Source organism: Sturnira hondurensis, unplaced genomic scaffold (assembly GCF_014824575.4).
Source record: "Sturnira hondurensis isolate 20B ecotype Veracruz unplaced genomic scaffold, ASM1482457v3 Scaffold0000780, whole genome shotgun sequence".
NCBI classification, from domain to species: domain Eukaryota; kingdom Metazoa; phylum Chordata; class Mammalia; order Chiroptera; family Phyllostomidae; genus Sturnira; species Sturnira hondurensis.
In genome coordinates this window covers 20,676,672-20,693,916 of record NW_028073411.1, presented here as the reverse complement: position 1 = coordinate 20,693,916, position 17,245 = coordinate 20,676,672, and the positions used below count along the sequence as shown (strand labels likewise).

Genomic DNA, 17,245 nt, shown 5'->3' with positions numbered 1-17,245 from the left:
TCAGGCAAAAAGAAGCCTTTATTGGCTTGTGAGCTGAGTGACGGGATGGGCTGGTGTGGAGATGATGTGCCAAGGCAGTCTCTTCTTTCTTGAGCAGGTGCTGGGGTCACGGCATCAGATTCGGGCCCCTCCAGACCTGGACTGGACACCCAGAGTCCTGATGACAACGTGCTGGGAAGGGCCTTGAGCTGGTCACACGCCTCTTACGCCACTGTCCAGGCCAGAAGGTGCTCCGGGGAGGGACATGGCTGACGTGGGGGACAAGTGGGCCCTGGGAGCAGCAGGGCGGACAGAGCCTGCTCCTGAGGGCAGCACCCCAGCCTGCATCTGCCTGGAGAGCAGCTGGCGGCGTGCCAGGGACCCCACGCTCTCTGGACACGCGGCCGACAGAATGCGGCTACTTTTTCCGCCGGGTGGCCTGGGAGCTGCTGTTGCAGTTGCTGGGGGCTGAAACGGCCTGCTCAGTGGCAGCTCCTGGGTCCTTCTTGGGGGCTGGCCTGTGCTTCTCCTCCCTGTGGGGAGGGGAGGCCCGGGAGGGAAGGGGCCACAGCAGGGCCCGCATGATCCGAATGGCCACCACGGCGAGGATGAGTCCCCAGAGCAGAGTAGGGGCCTCCAGGGGCGACAGTTGTTTCCGTGTCCAGAGGAGGGCCCGGGCGAGGGAGTGGCTAGAGCTGCGGGCCCGGGGCGGGCTCTTGTCCTGTGAGACAGGATTGAGGAGAGTCAGTGGGGTCGCACTGTGGGTGGAGGTCAACCCTGTCACCTCTCCCAGCCTGGCTAGTGCCTTTGTACCTGGAGGCCAAACTGCCTGAGCAGCATGTCCAGTGTCGGGTCCCCCAGGGACACGGGTGGGAAGAATTCCTCCACCCACTGGCGTCGCCACCACCGGCTGCAAAAGGACACCAGGGTTTAGGAGGCGCTAAGCAAGGTCCCAGTCCCCAGCCACAGCCCCTAGGGCACCCCAACCTTACCCCTGCTCCCCAGGCTGTGAGAACCAGTACTTGTAACGCTGGGCCCGCACGTAGGTGGGCGGCTGCTTGTGGAAAGGGTACCTGGCCACGTTGTGCTGGATGAGGCGGATCACTGCCGGGGAGGGGACTCAGCTGGTGGCTCCTTAGTCCCGCCCTCAAGCCCCCAACCCAAAAGCCCCGGCCCCTCCGCAGGCCTCACCTGGCTCCTTGCCCTGCAACAGGCAGAGCACCAAGCTGGTGAACCATGGGCTGTGCGTGTGCGGGCCAAGGGCGGCGAACCACATCTGCCAGTCGAGGCGTGGCTGGTGGGGTACCACGACTGGGGGCGGCCAGCTCACATTCCCTGGCTTGTACATGAACTCGATCTCCTGTACCAGAGCCCACCTGGGTTCATAAGGGCAGCTGGACCCGGGTTCCCCCCTTCCTCCCCCTAACCCCACTCCAGTGGGTCCCCCCTGAGGAGCCCACCAGGTGCCCCAAGCAGGGCCCCTGGAGCGCTTACTGTCCAGCGGTGCCCGTCGTAGCTGCCCTCCAGCACCACCTCAGGCCGCCCACCCAGACCGGTCATCCGTCGGAAGAGGCCGTAGGAGTTGGCCAGCTGCAGGTGCTCCACGGCCCCAAACAGGCGGTGGGCCCCCGTCCAGAGGCGCCCGTGGGTGGAGGGTTCTACGTAGGAGTATGGCACCTGGGGGCAAGGGGGTGGAGGCCCCGTGTGTTTTTCTAGCCCCTTCCCAACCCCCTCGCCCGGCCATCTGTGAAGCGCTACCCACCAGGCTGACCAGGAACATGGCCACAGTGGCAGAGCCACAGACAGACAGCTGGACTGCGGCCCAGAGCTTTCGCGACCACCCTCGCACCTGGGTCCACCTGCGGGTGGGGAGCCAAGTGCGGTCAGCCCTGCTCAGCACACCACAGAGCACCCCCACCCAGCCCTGCGTATACCTCCAGAGGGCAGTCAGCAGTTCCCAGGTGAGGGAAGCACCCCCCAGCCACATGGTGGGCAGGGTCACCATCTTCAGCCACTGGGAGAACTGGTGGAAGGTGAAGACTGTGCAAGGAAGGGGCGTGAGGAGGGGCGGTCCAATCCAGCCCCTGCACCCCTGCACCCAGCTGGTACTCACTGGTCCTGGAGCGGATGATGTGATGCTCCCAGTCGACCTCCAGGCCAAAATAGTGCACGGTGCCATAGGCCAGCAGCCCATAGACGGTCAATTCCAGCAGCAGAGCCAGCAGGGCCAGCAGGGCCTTGGCCCAGGCTGCAGGGCAAGATAGTCATGGTCAGCTGGGAATAGGGCTGGAGCGGGGAAGCCAGGGGGCTGGAGAGCTAGAGGCGAGTGGGGGCTGCTGGGGGAAGGAGACAGACACCCTGCTGGCCGTTCAGGTGAGGATGGCTGGCTGTCCAGACAGGAGACACTCACAGGCAGGTGTCTTTTTGCGGTAGCTGTTGTCAGACCTGGCAGCCAGGTGCTGGTCGTCCAGAAGGGCAGTGGTGAGCACCAAGGTGAGCAGGTTGAAGAAATTATAGTTGCCGGTGACAATGATCAGGACTTGCAGCAGGACCTGGGCGAGCATCTGTGCTCAGAGCTCAGGCCCGCACCCCCACCTGGCCCTTCAGATCCTGGCCACCCCGCAGCCCAGATCTTTCGTACAGGCATCCCGCTCCTCCTTCGGCGTCCTATCTCCATCCCTCCACTGTCTGCTCATACTTCCCACGGCTCCTCCACACCACCCTGAGAAAAGCCAAGCTCAGCACACCTCGTGCCCCTGCTGACTGAAGGCTGACATGCTCCAGCAGGGCTGTGCCCTGCCCCAGAGGCACACCTTCACACCTTAAGCTAACTAGGCCCCCTGCCTGCAAGGCCTTCTGACTGTCAGCAGCAGCTAACCTGTTCCCAATGGGACTACTGGGCAGTGTGGAAGAAGGCCACATCCTGCCTGTCTCCTGATGGCTGATGCCCCACTCACCTGAGAGTAGAAGGCAGCCAGGCGCAGGCGGCGAGCAGGGGCGAAGAACAGAGGGGGCACGGCCATCTCGATGAGGAAGGTGGCCACCACGCTGAGCTTGTGCAGCCAGACTGGCAGGTGGTGGGCAAACCAGGCGGCAGGCGTGGGCAGGCACTGCGTCTCGTAGTGGTAGGTGAGGGCTGTAGGCGACGATGGGTGGTCAGGGCTGGGCAGAGCCCCCAGGATTGCCCCGTGGGCAGGCTGGGACCCTCACCGGTGAGTCCCCACCACGCGGGGCAACGGCTGGTCAGCTTGACCACACCCGAGGCGAACATGAGGCGAAACAGCAGCCAGCGCACGAGCCAGAAGGGGAGGGCTTCATGGGGCAAGGCCCCTGCCAGCCCACCCTGGGGGGGCTGCTTATGGTGGGGGGGTTGCCACAGGGGGGCCACCAGCACAGCCAGGAAGCCAGTCTCCAGCAGCAGGGAATCCCTAAGGGGAGAAGGAAGAGCACAAAGGGCCCCCTCCCCATCAAAGTTGCTCCCCCAGAGGGTCCTCCCAGGAAAGGCAAACACATCCTGCCCCACCCCCAGCCTCCTGAAGTCCCACCCCCAAAAGTCACTCACCACTGGAAATAAAGGAACACCTGGCCCACCTGCAGAGAAAGGGGTTGTCAGGGGGCAAGGGATGTGTGTCTGGGTAGGTAGGCCAGGCAGAGATGGGTGGGGTAGAGGGCGGACGGGGCTGAAGTGGTCTGGTGACAAGGTTTGCAGTGGTGGTGGTGGGACAGCAGGCAGCCCCCACTTGCCTGGCAGGCAGACAGGTAGGCAGCCCAGAGCAGCAGGTAGACGAGGAGGTGGCGAAGCTGGGGCAACAGCAGGGCGCCCAGGGCCAGCAGGGTGCCCAGCAGGCTCAGCAGCTCCAGGCCCTGTGCTGTATCCAGCCCGAGTCTAGGTGCCTCCCACAGCAGCGTCGGGGTCTCCCACAGCTGCTGCCAGGGCCCCTTGCCCTGAGGCCGCAGTGTCCTCCGTGCAGGCAGGATGCCCTCCGTGCCATACAGGCCTGTGGAAGGGCACATTAGGGTCAGGTCCTGGACCCTGCGCTGGGAGGCCCGACTTCCCCCACCAGCCCTGGCCTGAACATCTGCCTCCTCAGGTCAAGAACTGCAGCCCTTCCCTCCCAACCTAGGTCAGGATGGGGAGACTCTAACCCCAACAGGTCAGCACCTGCGGACCGCCCCTGCCCCCAGGTCAGCCTCCGCCCCACTCCGGACTCCTCAGGCCAGGATCTCCTGCTTGGCACAGCCCAGCCTGCTACCTGCCCCACCAGATATGGGCCCACGTGCCTCTGGCTTTGTCTCGCACCAGGTCAGAGCTCGAACCCTGTGAGAAACGGACCACTGCAAGTCCTCCTACCCCCAAACCCTGCAGCCCGCAGGACACGAACAGCAGCCCCCGCCCCACGCGTCAAGGCCTGGACCTCACTCCCGCCCTAGGACAGCGGAGTGCCAGCGGGGAGATCAGAGGGCAAGGGCGCGGGTTGCGGGTCCGCGCTCGGCGCCCTCACCCGGGATCTGTGTGTAGAGGGAAGCGAAGGCGAACATGAAAACGGCGGCCACGCCCTGGAGGAAGAGCTGCCGCGGGAGTCGCGAGCCCGCCATGTCCGCTACGCGGCCCGCTGGACTAGAGCCGGCTTGCCCGCCCGCCCACGCCCAGCCGGCGCAACGGCAGGCCACGCCCCGGGCCCGCCTCCAGCCCTAGCCCCGCCCCCACGCCTGCCCCGCCTCTGGTGCGCCAGCCGCGCCGTGCCTAAGTTCGCCTTAGTCTCGGACGTCATAGGTGTGCGCGCGGCGCCGCGCGCTGCGTACTTTCCTGGGCGGGAACAGCAAAATGGCGCCAGAACTAGTGGCGGGCTGAGGACACTGGCCCCCTTCGGAGCCGGCTCCGCGGTCCCCGGGCCGCCCCGGCCTCTCCCGGACATGGAGGACGTGGAGGCGCGCTTCGCCCACCTCCTGCAGCCCATCCGCGACCTCACCAAGAACTGGGAGGTGGACGTGGCCGCCCAGCTGGGCGAGTATCTGGAGGAGGTGAGGGCGGCCCGGGGCAGTGGCGCGGGGCTGGCGGGCGGGGCGCCGGGCCCGGGCTGCTGGGCGTCCCGCCGCCTTCGGGGCTGTACATCCGGAGCTCTGGCCGCGCTCGTCCTGAGGCTCCCAGCACCGTCACTGCCTCCCTTGTTCGAGTAGCCTGGAGCTGTCATTGCAGGTCGCGCGCCACCCATTAGCGAACCATGAAATCGATTTAGCAGGTGATGACCACCGTTTTCTTTAATGTAACCGAGTAGAACTTATGTGCATGTTTGGGTGTTTGAGAGAGCTAGGTGACGATGTAGGGGCGTCTTTCTTTTACTTAAATTTAACTATAACTGGCATGCAATATATATTAGTGTAAGGGGCGCGACATAGTGAGGAGCTGTCTGCTCTATTTCTGCGCTTCACTTTGACTCTTAAGTTTGGGTCTGCTCTGGTTTTGATCAGTAATGACCTCCATCCTATCAAATCCGGGGGACGGTAGACGTGTCCTCTGATTCAACTCAGCAGCATTTGTTGTGTTGACCACTCCCTCCTTTTTCATTGATTGAATTTAGGGAGGGAGCGAGAAAGAGACACGGGTTTGTTCCACTTATTCAAGCGTTCATTGGTTGATTCCAGGATATGCCCTGACCCAGGAGCAAACCTGCAGCCTTGGCATATGGGAATGACACTGTAACCCATGGAGCGATGTGGCCAAGGCCCACCACTCCTCTTCAAAACAGGTTTTGGGTTCTGATTTTCGTCTCATTTCATTGCCTACTTTTTCTTCCCTGTGCAACTTTGTAGTGTCCAGCTCCTCGGGTGGGTCCTGGACCACCTCCTTACTGTGCTCCCTCAGTGATCTCATCTCTTTCCGTGATTGCCAACGTCACCTGTATGAAGCCAGTTCCCAGGTCCTGCATGTATCTCCATCCTGCATATTTCCTCTGACTCTGTTTTGCATCGCCAGCTGCCTACTTGACATTCTGCTTGGATGTCGCAAGGCATCTCAGATCTCACGTGTTTAACATGCGGCTCTTTATTGTCCTGCGGAAATCCCAGTCTTCCTGATCTTGGTAAATGGCACCACTATTCAACCAAAGGTGAACGCTCAGAGCTGTTCTAGTGAAACTCCCCATGCCACAGCCAGTCCACCCGTGAATTCACTCAAATCCATGTGTTCTCCCTTGCCTATGGTCCAGGCCACCATCCGACTCAGATTCATGTAAAACCTTCTTCCTCCTGGGCTCCCTGCCACTGTGTTTGGCCACATCCAATTCATGCTCCATCTGGCAGCAAGTGTGACTCTTATATATTCGCACCCAGCTGCATCACAGCCCTGCCTAGAACCCCTCCAAGGCTTTCCATTGCTCTCAGAATAAAATTCAAGCTTCGTGCTTTGAATTCAGCCCTGCTTCCTGTTTCAGCCTTCACTAGGGCTCTTCACCTGTTATTTTGAGCCAGTCAGCCTACAGGTGCAAACTCATTCTTGGCTGCGTAGAATGTATTTTCTGTTCCTACTGGTGTGTAGTTCTCACCCAGTTTTTTACACATCATTACTGTTATTCTTTATGTCTCTGTTTCAATGTGAGCTGACTATTCTATCTAAAGTAGTTTTCTCTGTCATAGCGTGTTATATACTTTAGAATGTTTATTACAAGCTGCTAAGTTATTTAGGGTCTATTTTCATTCTAGAATGTAAATTCTTCAAGGCCAGGGACCATATTTATGCTCCCTTCCTTTTGCTAAACACAACGTCCAGCACTTAGTAGCTGCAGAACAAATGTCTGTTAGATGAACACCTGACATGATGATGGACCTCTGGCTGGACACACTATGCTGAGACAATGCTGAAGACTGTGCTGGGCTGGCTGCTGTGGGCCCAGGTCCCAAGCAGGGGACTTGGGTGCCTGGTGGATCTACTTCCTGCTTCCTGTGTCTGCTCTGCCAAACTTCCTCTGCCCACCCTGTCCCCCAAACTCAGGTTTTGTCTGTCTTCTCCTTTCATCTTCCACACAGCTGTCAGAATGTTCTTTTTCAAGAAAACAGATATTATTCTGTTGCTAAATTCTTTCGTCTTGTCGATTTAGTCATTGTTGATTGTCTCCTGTTTGCTAAAAACCTGTTAAACCTTTGGAGAACAGTGGCAAACAGACAGCAGTTCTGGCTTCACTCTTGTGGGAGATGGATTGATCCCAAGGCAGTAAACCCTGGAGCTGCAATATCGCATGTTCAGTACGGGCTCTTGCTAAGCCCTGTTTTGTATGCTCTGTGCGTGTAAACTCACGTAGTCCTCACAGAAGGCCTGCTGGCACAGGTATTAGTTCTGCAGAGAGGTTGAGTGACATGCACGAAGTCCTAGCTAGTGGGCGGCAGAGCGGAGCCCATTCCCCTCCCCACTGTGTGTGTGTGTTTGCACAACCACAGACTGATGAGGGGTTTGGAAGCAGGTTGGGGGCTCCCTGAGGAGTTTGACTGGGGGCCCTCACTCTGGCTGGGGTGAAAGGAGCTGCCTAGTCACAGTGAGCTGAAGAATGACCCAGGCTCAGAGTGTGTTCAGGCTACTGAGGTGGGTCAGTGCCGTTCTGTGGAGGACCAGGAAGGGGGCCGGTGGCCGCTGTGCAGCTTACAGGGGGTGGCAGGCCGCGAAGAGGGAGCCTGCTCAGCCTGGAAGGCTCTGCCTAGGATTCTGGGCTTTTTTCCTAAGAGTGGCAGAAGGCCATTAGGGTTGAGTACTGTGATGTCTCGCTCATGTCTGAAGACAAGCCCTGGCTGCTATGTGAAGAATAGACTGGAGGGAAGTGAGGGGCTGGAGGGATGGTGGTCTCTGGACAGGAGCAGACAGGTCGTGGGGGCAGGGAACTAGGCAGGGCTGAACAGGGTTGGGGGGAGCTAAGACCCCGACTTATGGGCCATGGTGTGAGTAGGGGACCTCTAGGGTTCAGGGGGACCTGATTCGGTGTGAATTTTGGGTAAGCCATCCCAATGGTTCTCGAAGAAGGCGGTTGGATGTACAGGTTTGGGCATCGATGGCAGATCCAGCATGCATTTATTGGAAGATCAGGAAGACTGGGATTTCTGCAGGACAATAAAGATGGGAGCATGCATTTGGGAGTCGTCAGAAGGAGAATGGAGTGTGAGGTCCTGGGAGTAGGGGACCAGCCGAGATGAGAGTGTCACTGAACAGAAGGGCCACCACCCCTGCTGCCCAGGGTCTGGGGGGCCTGGCTGCCCCCTCTGCCTGCTCCCTTCTCTCAGGAATATGCCCATTTGCTCGGACTTTCTTGCTCTCCTACTCCTGTCTCTTCTCCCTCTCTCCCTGGGCCACTGACTCCCTGTCCTTCAGGAACCAGGAGAGGTCGCCCCCTAGTGGAATCCACCCAGACTGCCCCTTCTTGGTGCTGCCCTGGGGCCTAATAGCTTCCCCAGTGCACCCTACTCTTTGGACATGTTTGCGTGATACTCTTTTCCTAAACAGCTGAGTCCTGTCAGCAAACTGCCTTTGTGCGGTGGTTGTTCTTCCTGAAAAGCCAGTCCCTTCATCTAGGGAAGTGGACCACAAAGGACCATCTCTAGGTCCGTCTCTAGGCTTAGCTCTGACGCCATCGCTTGCTCATCAAACATTCATTGGGCACCAGCATCAGGCGCCGAGCTACAGGCTGGAATTACCCCGAGTGCTGACAGTGCAAGGAGGGAGGGGAGCTCAGGCTGGGCCAGACCAGCCTGCAGGATGGCAGGGAGCCCGAGTGAGACGGCAAGACCGCAGAAGCGCCACCCCACCCCACCGGGGGTGGCGTTCCAGGCAGAGAGTTTGACGAACAGGCGAGGGCTTCTAGGCACTGCTGGCGGAGGGCCAGGCTGCAGGGAAGGTCCCGAGGGAAGGGTGGGGATCAAACGTCGGGGTCTCAGAGACACCTGGACTGCAGCTACAGACGCGCCCTGCTGCTTTGGGACCTGTCGGCCTTGGGTCAGGGGACAGTGACACTGAAGAGGTGATGGGAGCTGGGGTTCAGGGGTCACAGGGAGGGGAAGGCCTCACCCAGAAGTGTTTCCTGGGTTTTCCACTCAAAGCACAGAGACCCCTGCGTTTTGTCTCTGTCTTCCCTGCCCCTGAGGCCCACCCCCCTTGGGGTGTGGGGCCTTCCTGCCAATCCCTCCTAGTCTGACTCACACGGGCACGGCACCAGGTGCCCTCAGCAGGGGGCTGACGTGCACTGCAGGCCGTTTGTGATTGGCACACTTGGGGTCTCCCTCTTCCAAATACCAGGCTCAGAGGTGGGGAGTCCACAGGGAGTGGACAGCACAAGGACCCCCCCCCCCCCCCCCCCCCCCCCCCCCCCCNGGCCCCCCCCCCCCCCCCCCCCCCCGCCTAAAAGCAGGTGAATGGTAAGCCCAAGGCAGAGCCAGAGCTGCCCAGCCGAGGGCTGCTTGTGGTGACTGGAGATGGCACTGGCCTGCGGTGTTGGGGGAAGGGGCTGGTGGGTGGGCAGACCCCGGGAGATGTGCACACGCTCAGCTTCCTGCTGAGCTGACTGTGTCTTGCAGCTGGACCAGATCTGCATCTCCTTTGACGAGGGCAAAACCACAATGAACTTCGTGGAGGCCGCGCTGCTGATCCAGGGCTCTGCCTGTGTCTACAGTAAGAAGGTGGGTGTCCCCGACCCTGGTCTGGGAGTTTCAGTGTCGAGTAGGACCGAGGTCCTCTGTGCTACTGGAGCAAGTGACAGGCTCACCCCATCTCTGACCTGCCTTGTCAACCCCTCCCGTCTCCTTCCTCCATTCCTTGCCACCGTTTAACGTGGAACAAAAAGCTTGTATTTAGAATTGCAGGGCCTGCTTCTATACATCCGTGCAGGAGAGCCCCACACACTGCAAAGATTTGTCCAGCCCACAGTGCCTGGTCCCCAGCCCGAGAGCCTGTTGTAGAGCAAGAGGCAAAGCCAGAAGGAGGGAGCACCGAGGGGAAACCAGTGATGGGGGGGCACCCTCAAGAGGAGAAGTCGGAGAGGGGCAGCAGAGACAGTGTCCTGATGGAGTTAGAGCAGGGGACAGCTTCCGGGACCAAAAATGTTCAGCTCAGTGGATCGGACACATGTGCTAAATATTTCCAAGTGTCAGGGGAGGTCTGCAGTTGGGAGGTCCCTGGGGATTAGGGAGAGAAGGCCAGCCCACTGGCACGGGGAAACCGGGAGCACGAGAAGGTGCTCCGAGTCAGCGTGGACTCAGCCCGAGCATCCGAAAGGGGAGGGAAGAGCCTGGGCAGTAACTGGAGCCGTGGCTCTGGACCCAGGCTGCAGTCCAAACGGTTCCCGGTGGCTGGTCCTTATCGGACTGATGAAATCAGAAAGCGGGTGGTGGTGTTGGCATCCGTATGTTTTTTTTTTAACTAAGAGAAAGTTCATTCAGGAAGTCACAGAGGTACAAGAGAACTGTAGAACAAATGAGCTCAGGAAACCAATTACAGACGCAAAAGGAGGGCCCTTGGAGCTCGGGACAGAGGAGGGTAAATGGGACACGTGGGGGCGGGGGCGAGGAGGGGGCCGGAAAGGCACCGGTGTGCGCCCAAGAGGGAGCACAGGCCTCAGGGTTTCTTAAAACATCCCCAATGGGAAGAGGATTGAAAACCACGGAGCCACACCGTGGAGGGGCAGCTGGGGAACTGGGGGCCAGAGGGAGATGTGAATCCTGATCCAGAGAAATTGGGCACAGGGATTTTGGGGAGTTGGGTGCCGGGTCCACAGCTGACAGAGAAGGGACAGTGATGGGACTGCAGCCGAGTGGGCACAGGACATGGTGGATGAGTCTCTGGGCACCACGGGCTGTTAAGACAGTCTAAGATTTTATTGATCTTTGACCTAGATAATCCCATTAAATCGAATTCCTGTGTCTTGTGTTTGTCCTAAGACAGAATGTCTGCAACTGACTTTGAAAGCACAAACCCCAGTGGAACTGCCAGACAGGAGGTGGGCAGATGGGTGATGAGGCAGGCACGGCAGGCAGGATGTCTTCTGGAGTGAAGAGGTGGGGGCTGCAGGCCCTGGGTCATCGGCCCGCTGGGCTCTCAGGGTGCTGGGCATGACCTGGATCCCTGCTGCCAGATGGGCGGCTGCCGGCTGCACCTGGCTGCTGAGCCCTGGAACTGTGACTCGTGTGGCTAAGGAATTTTGAACTTTGAGATTTATTAGAGATTTATTAGATTTTTTTAAAGATTTATTTTTAGAGAGAGGGTAAGCAGGGAGGAAGGAGAGAGAAGCATTAATGTGTGGTTGCCTCTCACACGCTCCCTACTGGGGACTTGGCTGGCACCCCAGGAATGTGCCCTGACTGGGAATCGAACCGGGATCCTTTGGTTCACAGGCCGGCGCTCAGTCCACTGAGCCACACCAGCCAGGGCGAGTTTTATCAACTTTTAAATAATTTAAATTGCTATGGTCACGTGTGGCTAGTGCCTGCTGTGTTGGCTAGTACGGCACTAGGTTCTAGACCCTGGGCAACAGCCCTGGGCCCTGCACTGTGTCCCTGAATCTGAGCTTGTCCCCTCCCTTGTGCCCTGGAGCTGGGGCAGGAGGCGGGGTGGCCTGGGTGGTCTGCTCTGGCTCCCTGAGGACTAGAACTCCCAGTTCAAGGAGTGAGCGGAGGTGCGGCTGTGTCGGCTCACCAGGAAGTCAGGGTGGGGGGCGGGGTGCCTGGAGGTGGTTGGGGGTTCGGGGGCTGGGCCGGGCGAGCTCACGGTTTCACTACTGGCAAGTCCCCCTGGGGTTCTGCGGGTTCAGGAGGTGCAGGCCTGTGGGCGGGGAGGAGGAGGGAGAGTGTGCCTTGGGCTGATTCTCTTATGAGCTCAGAGCGGCAGCAGCACCTGGCTCAGGCAGACTGAGGTGAAGCATGGTCCCAGAGTATCTCTTGTGCACCCGGTGCCCAGTGCCTGGTGTGTGAGAGAAAGGGCAGGCTGAGCAGAGGGTGCTGTGTGTGCTTTTGGGTGCTGTGGCCTAGGGGAAATGGCCCAGAGGCTCCTGGAGGTGGGGTGGAGCCAGCGAGGGGTGCTGGGTGGGCTGCACACGGCTTGTGGTGGGTGCATGGCCTCCAGAGGGCCCCCTGCTGCTCTGTCGAGTGTGGGGCAGGGAAGGGGCTTCAGCCTGGGAGTGATTCTGTTCAAGCAGAGAAGCACTTCGGTGGCCACAGTAGTGGGACTTGTGCTGGAGGTTTCGGAGAGGGCAGCTGGCTCCTCTGCTCAGATGTTCGGGTTGGAAAGCCCCGGGGACAACCTTGGGGCATCGAGGGTGGGCTCCTTCCTGCGTCCTCACCTCCTGCCTTTGGCCTCCAGGTTGAGTACCTCTACTCGCTGGTGTACCAGGCCCTCGACTTCATCTCTGGCAAGAGGTGAGTCCTGGGGGCGGAGCCTGGGGGAGGAGCCTGTGCGCCCCCCAGTGGCCTCCAGCCTCTATACACCCGCTCATCGATGCTCTTCCAGGCGGGCCAGGCAGCTGTTGGTGCGGGAAGATGGGGCCGGCAGGGATGCCAGCTCCAGGGCCACCCAGCCGGTGGAGGACGAGGTGAGGTTTTCTGGGTGCAGGGCTGCTGCTTTCTGCATGCTGGTGGTGCCACTGCTGAGCCCACTGTGTCCCCCCAGTTCCTGTCGCTGGATGACCTACCCGACACCCGAGCTAATGTGGACCTCAGGCAGGAGCAGGCCCCCACCGTGAGTGCTCCCTCGCGGGTGGGGCCGAGTGGAACCCAGGAGGGTGCTGGATGGAGTGGCACGTGGGTTGCCTGCCTGGAGCCCATGGGACCCACGGCTCAACTTCCTCTCGGCCCCTGTGCAGGAGGTTGTCATCGTCCCCCTCCTGCCCATGGCCCTGGTAGCCCTGGACGAGCTGGAGAAGAACAACAGCCCGCTGTACAGGTTTGGGTCTGGGTCTGGTGTGGGGCGGCGGGGCACTGCTAAGGGGCTCTCTGCAGTGGCTGTGTTTCTGCCTGCACAGCTGTCAGGGGGAGGTCCTGGCCAGCCGGAAGGACTTCAGGATGAATACATGCACCCCTCACCCCAGAGGAGCCTTCATGTTGGAGCCAGAGGGCTTGACCCCCCGGGAGACCCTGCTGCCGAGGAAGGGTGAGGACCTGGGTGTGGGGCTGGGCTCCTTGCTGGGGACCCGGTGTCCACCAGCTCTCGTCTCGGCCACCTCCATGGACTGGCCTGCTGGAGCTGACTGCTTGGCCCCGTCACCTGTCTCGGCCTACATCTGGCCGAGTCCAGGGCTCTGCTCCCCTCAGGGCCTGTGGGAGGGGCATTCTGCAGGAGGGCCTGGGCTCACGTGTCCAACCCCCATCTCTCCCAGAGGCTGGGAGGGCTGAGGACCAGCCAATGGAAATCTCTGTGAGCAAGAGTCCAGTGGCTGTGCCCAGCAGATCTCAGGAGCCAGGTGAGAAGAAGTCATCCTGGTAGACCTACAGGTGGGGGCGGGGACGCGGCTCTGTGCTCAGCAGACCTAGCCTGCCTGCTCCTCTGTACCTGTGCTGGGGAGGTGTGGGGAGCAGTGATGCCTCGGAGCTGGCCCCGTGCACCCAGGCCCTGCTGGCCTGTCTGCCCATCCACCTGCCCCCAGGCCTCCTCTCTGGGCAGACACGGATGGCAGCATTTAAAAAGGAAGTTAGCTAAGAAACACACCCTGGCTGGTGTAGCTCAGTGGATTGAGGACGGGCCTGTGAAGCCTGGGAGGTTCGATTCCCAGTCAGGGCACATGCCTGGGCTGCAGGCCAGGTGCCCAGCAGGGGACACATGAGAGGCAACCACACATTGATGTTTCTTTCCCACTCTTTCCCTTCCCTTCTCTCTAAAAATAAATAAAATATTTTTAAAAAAGAAACAAAATGAACTAAACACCACAGTAGCACGGCAAGGAGAGTATAAAACGCCTCGCCGTCTCCTCTGGGTCTGTGAATGAGGCTGAGACGGGGGACGGCCTCTTGGGCCCAGATGGCAGCCCCCACCTGCTGTCTGGCCTTCGGGCTCCTCTGGGCTGACGGGTCTCTCACTCCCCTGCCCAGGCACCTCTCCAGAAGGCCTGATGCCCGGAGGCGGGGGTGAGGATGAGGATGCAGAGGGGGCAGCAGAGCTCCCTGAGGCCATGACCCCTGAGGTCCCTCTGGAGCCCCAGGAGCCCAGGAGCCCGCAGCAGGTGGGACCCACACTGAGGCCTGTGAAGCCCAAGCCATCTGCTGGGCAGCCCTAGGTCTGCAGTAGCCCCGCTCCATCTGGGAAGGTAGCCCCGGGGTCCTGCTCCTCCGGCCCTTCCACCTTCCAGGTCCCTCTCCTCTCCCCAGCAGAGCAGGTGCGGCTCCTCGGGTGGGCTTGCCTCCAAGGGCCTGAGCCCTGTGTGCTCACTTAAACATGCAGAGTGGCAGCTGGTCTCTGGAGCTGACTGCTGAGCTGGGCCTGGCAGGGGGTGGTGCCTTGGAGGCCTTGGCTGCCTCCCTTGGCCCTAAAGGAAGGGCCCCGTGCTCTAGCCCCAGAGCTCAGAAATCTTGTCACAAGGCAAACCTGCCACCCAAGGAAACGACGTTCACTTGTTAATTTTGGCTGGTAGCTGCCTGGGTATTTATCCGATTCCTCTGTTTTGCTTCCCCGTGGCCACTGGTTCACTAGTTTGTGTGCTTTCCTGAAGCTTTTCTTAGAGGGTTTACTTTTTAGTCCTTGAGCTGTTTGAATTCTTGCCCCCAAAGACAGTCTCTGCAGGGTATTGGCCCCCAGAGCAGAGGAGGGGCATCTCTGCGGCCGTTTCTTTGCAGGGTACTGCCCAGCCCAGGAGGTTCGAGCTCCGGGAGAGGCGAGAGGCCCTGGAGCCTGTGTCCCGGCCAAAGGTGAGGCAGTGGGGAGGGTGCGCCCGAGGCCTCGCCACCCACCTTTTCTCCTGCCTGCACGAGGCCCTCGGTGCTGGCACCCTGGACTGAGTGTGGCCAGTCCTTCCCTGGCTGTCACTGTACTCAGTGTGGGGCTTTGGAAGGAAGTGTGTGTCCCTGCTCTCCCTGAGTCTGCTTCTGCTCCCTTAGGAGACGCTGGACCCCTGGCAGAGCCTGGACCCCTTCAACTCTCTGGACTCTAAGCCCTTCAAGAAAGGTAATTGGGCCCTGGCTGGTGTAGCTCAGTGCACTCAGTGCCAGCCTATGAACCAAAGGGTCGCCAGTTCGATCCCTGGTCAGGGCACATGCCTGGGTTTCAGGCCAGGTCCGCAGTAAGGAGTGCGTAAGAGACAACCACACGTTGATACTTCTCTCTCATTCCCTTCCACTCTCTCTAAAAGTAAATTGAAAAATTTAAAAAAGGGTAATTGAGTGGAGGGACACTTCCACCTGGGGTCCATGGCTGGTCTGCTGGGGCGCAGATGCTGTGGGTGAGGGGTGCCCTGTACCCACCAGGAGCCTGGTGTGGGCTGTGAGCAGCCCTGGGGCCCAGAGCTGTGCTTTGAGAGCCATCTCTCTGCCTCCAGGTAGGCCCTACTCCGTGCCCGCCTGTGTGGAGGAGGCACCAGGGCAGAAGCGCAAGAGGAAGGGTGCTGCCAAGCTGCAAGACTTCCACCAGTGGTACCTGGCCACCTGTGAGTGGGCAGGCAGGGCCAGGGCAGGAGGATGCAGGGGGGGCAGGGGGGGACTTGGCCTGGCTTTTGATGACCCAGTTCTCTCGCAGATGCTGACCATGCTGACAGCAGACGGCCCCGGAGAAAGGGCCCGTCCTTTGCAGGTGAGGCTGGGGCCCTGTGTGTACTCTGAGGGATAATGACCCGTGCTGTGCCCACCACCCCCCCCCCCCNGGATAATGACCCGTGCTGTGCCCACCCCCCCCCCCCCCCGCCTCCAGATGCCCAAGGTGCTGGGTGGGCTGGGCAGGACATGGAGCCCCTTACAAGCCCTTTGTGCACAGACATGGAGGTCCTGTACTGGAGACACGTGAGGGAGCAGCTGGAGACCCTCCAGAAACTTCGGAGGAGGAAGGCAAGTACCAGCCACGGCAGACCCCAAACAGCCCCAGGGGTGGGAGATGGCAGTGGCCTCACAGTCTTTGCACAGGTTGCTGAGCAGTGGCTGCCGAGGGCCGAGGAGGGGCTGTGGCCTGCAGAGGAGGACCGCTCGGAGGACTCCCTGGAGGAAGCAGGTGGGTGCACGTGGGGTGGGCTGGGAGTGGGGCAGCTCAGGACAGGCGTGGGCTGACCTTTCTCCTGCTGGGCTGCCCGGTGTCCTGGCAGATGACTTTCTAGAGCCGGAAGAGTACACAGAGCCTGAGGGGGCACCGCCTGTGGAAGATGCAGACCTGGGTAGGTCTGGGAGTGGGCTGCTGGCCAGTAGGTCAGGAGGGACCCCGCTGAGGACAAGGGAGGGAGAGGTGGGTGTGGCCCACAGCTCACACTGTCACTTTTCCAGAAGCAGAGGCCATGCCAGCGTCCCTGAGCTACGAGGAGCTGGTCCGAAGGAACGTGGTACGCCCTGGTTGGAGGGGGCGGGGGACTGGGTGAGCTGTAGCCAGACAGAAGGCTGTAGCCCGTGGGCCTCTGTAGGAACTCTTCATCACGACGTCTCAGAAGTTTGTCCAAGAGACGGAGCTGAGCCAGCGTGTCAGGGACTGGGAGACCAGCATCCAGCCCCTGCTGCAGGAACAGGTGAGGGGGGCTGGGTCAGCTCCTGCCTGGGATGGGAGCCGCCCTGCTGCCTGCAGCTTCGCCTCAGGATCATGCCCTCCCCTTGAAGGAGCAGCACGCGCCCTTTGACATCCACACTTACGGGGACCAGGTGGTCTCGAGGTTCAGCCAGCTCAACCAGTGGTGTCCCTTTGCAAAGCTGGTGGCTGGCCAGCCTGCGTTCGAGGTGTGTCGTGCCATGCTGGCTTCCCTGCAATTGGTGAGTGGCCCTTGGGAGCTGGGAGGGAAGTTGCCCCTGGGTTCTGCTGACACACTGTCCTTACAGGCCAATGACCACACAGTAGAGATCACCCAGCAGCCAGGGCTGGAGGCGGCTGTGGATACCATGTCCCTAAGACTGCTCACACACCAGCGGGCTCACAAGCGCTTCCAGACCTACGCTGCCCCCTCCATGATTCAGCCCTGAGTGGGGAGTGCTGGGACTGGGGGTTGGGCCCGGAAGCCCTGTCCCCCCAAGACGCTGGGCAACACCTGCTCACTCCACATGTGCTTCCTGGCTGGCCCAGCCTAATAAAGTGTTGTCATGCTACCAACCCCTTATAAAGGCTCCTGCTCTGTGCACAGAAGACAAGACAGCT

The 17,245-nt window shown here is 60.4% G+C and overlaps 2 protein-coding genes across 9 annotated transcripts; one reads left to right on the top strand and one right to left on the bottom strand.

The window, feature by feature from the left end:
• Positions 1–4,621, bottom strand: LMF2 (lipase maturation factor 2). Its single transcript, XM_037048688.1, has 14 exons — positions 4,482–4,621; positions 3,724–3,977; positions 3,542–3,570; positions 3,190–3,407; positions 2,937–3,115; positions 2,390–2,531; positions 2,093–2,227; positions 1,914–2,019; positions 1,742–1,838; positions 1,474–1,656; positions 1,171–1,339; positions 972–1,083; positions 793–889; positions 1–700 (listed from the first exon to the last, which is right to left on the bottom strand). Exons 1-14 carry the CDS (start codon positions 4,573–4,575, stop codon positions 398–400), a joined length of 2,118 nt encoding a protein of 705 aa, XP_036904583.1. The 5' UTR covers positions 4,576–4,621; the 3' UTR covers positions 1–397.
• Positions 4,622–4,758: 137 nt separating this feature from the next.
• Positions 4,759–17,204, top strand: NCAPH2 (non-SMC condensin II complex subunit H2). Of its 8 annotated transcripts, none has more exons than XM_037048700.1 (20): positions 4,761–5,001; positions 9,529–9,630; positions 12,305–12,360; positions 12,452–12,533; positions 12,611–12,679; positions 12,804–12,883; positions 12,963–13,090; positions 13,317–13,400; positions 14,026–14,156; positions 14,767–14,838; positions 15,028–15,094; positions 15,465–15,572; positions 15,662–15,715; positions 15,896–15,966; positions 16,042–16,126; positions 16,215–16,313; positions 16,393–16,448; positions 16,527–16,628; positions 16,717–16,866; positions 16,933–17,204. In XM_037048700.1, exons 1-20 carry the CDS (start codon positions 4,894–4,896, stop codon positions 17,071–17,073), a joined length of 1,845 nt encoding a protein of 614 aa, XP_036904595.1. In that variant the 5' UTR covers positions 4,761–4,893; the 3' UTR covers positions 17,074–17,204. The 8 variants fall into 8 exon arrangements, with proteins under 8 accessions (XP_036904635.1, XP_036904595.1, XP_036904602.1 ...); XM_037048707.1 differs by having other exon boundaries at positions 4,762–5,001; positions 16,218–16,313; XM_037048732.1 differs by having other exon boundaries at positions 4,762–5,001; positions 16,215–16,286; positions 16,396–16,448.
• Positions 17,205–17,245: the final 41 nt, after the last annotated feature.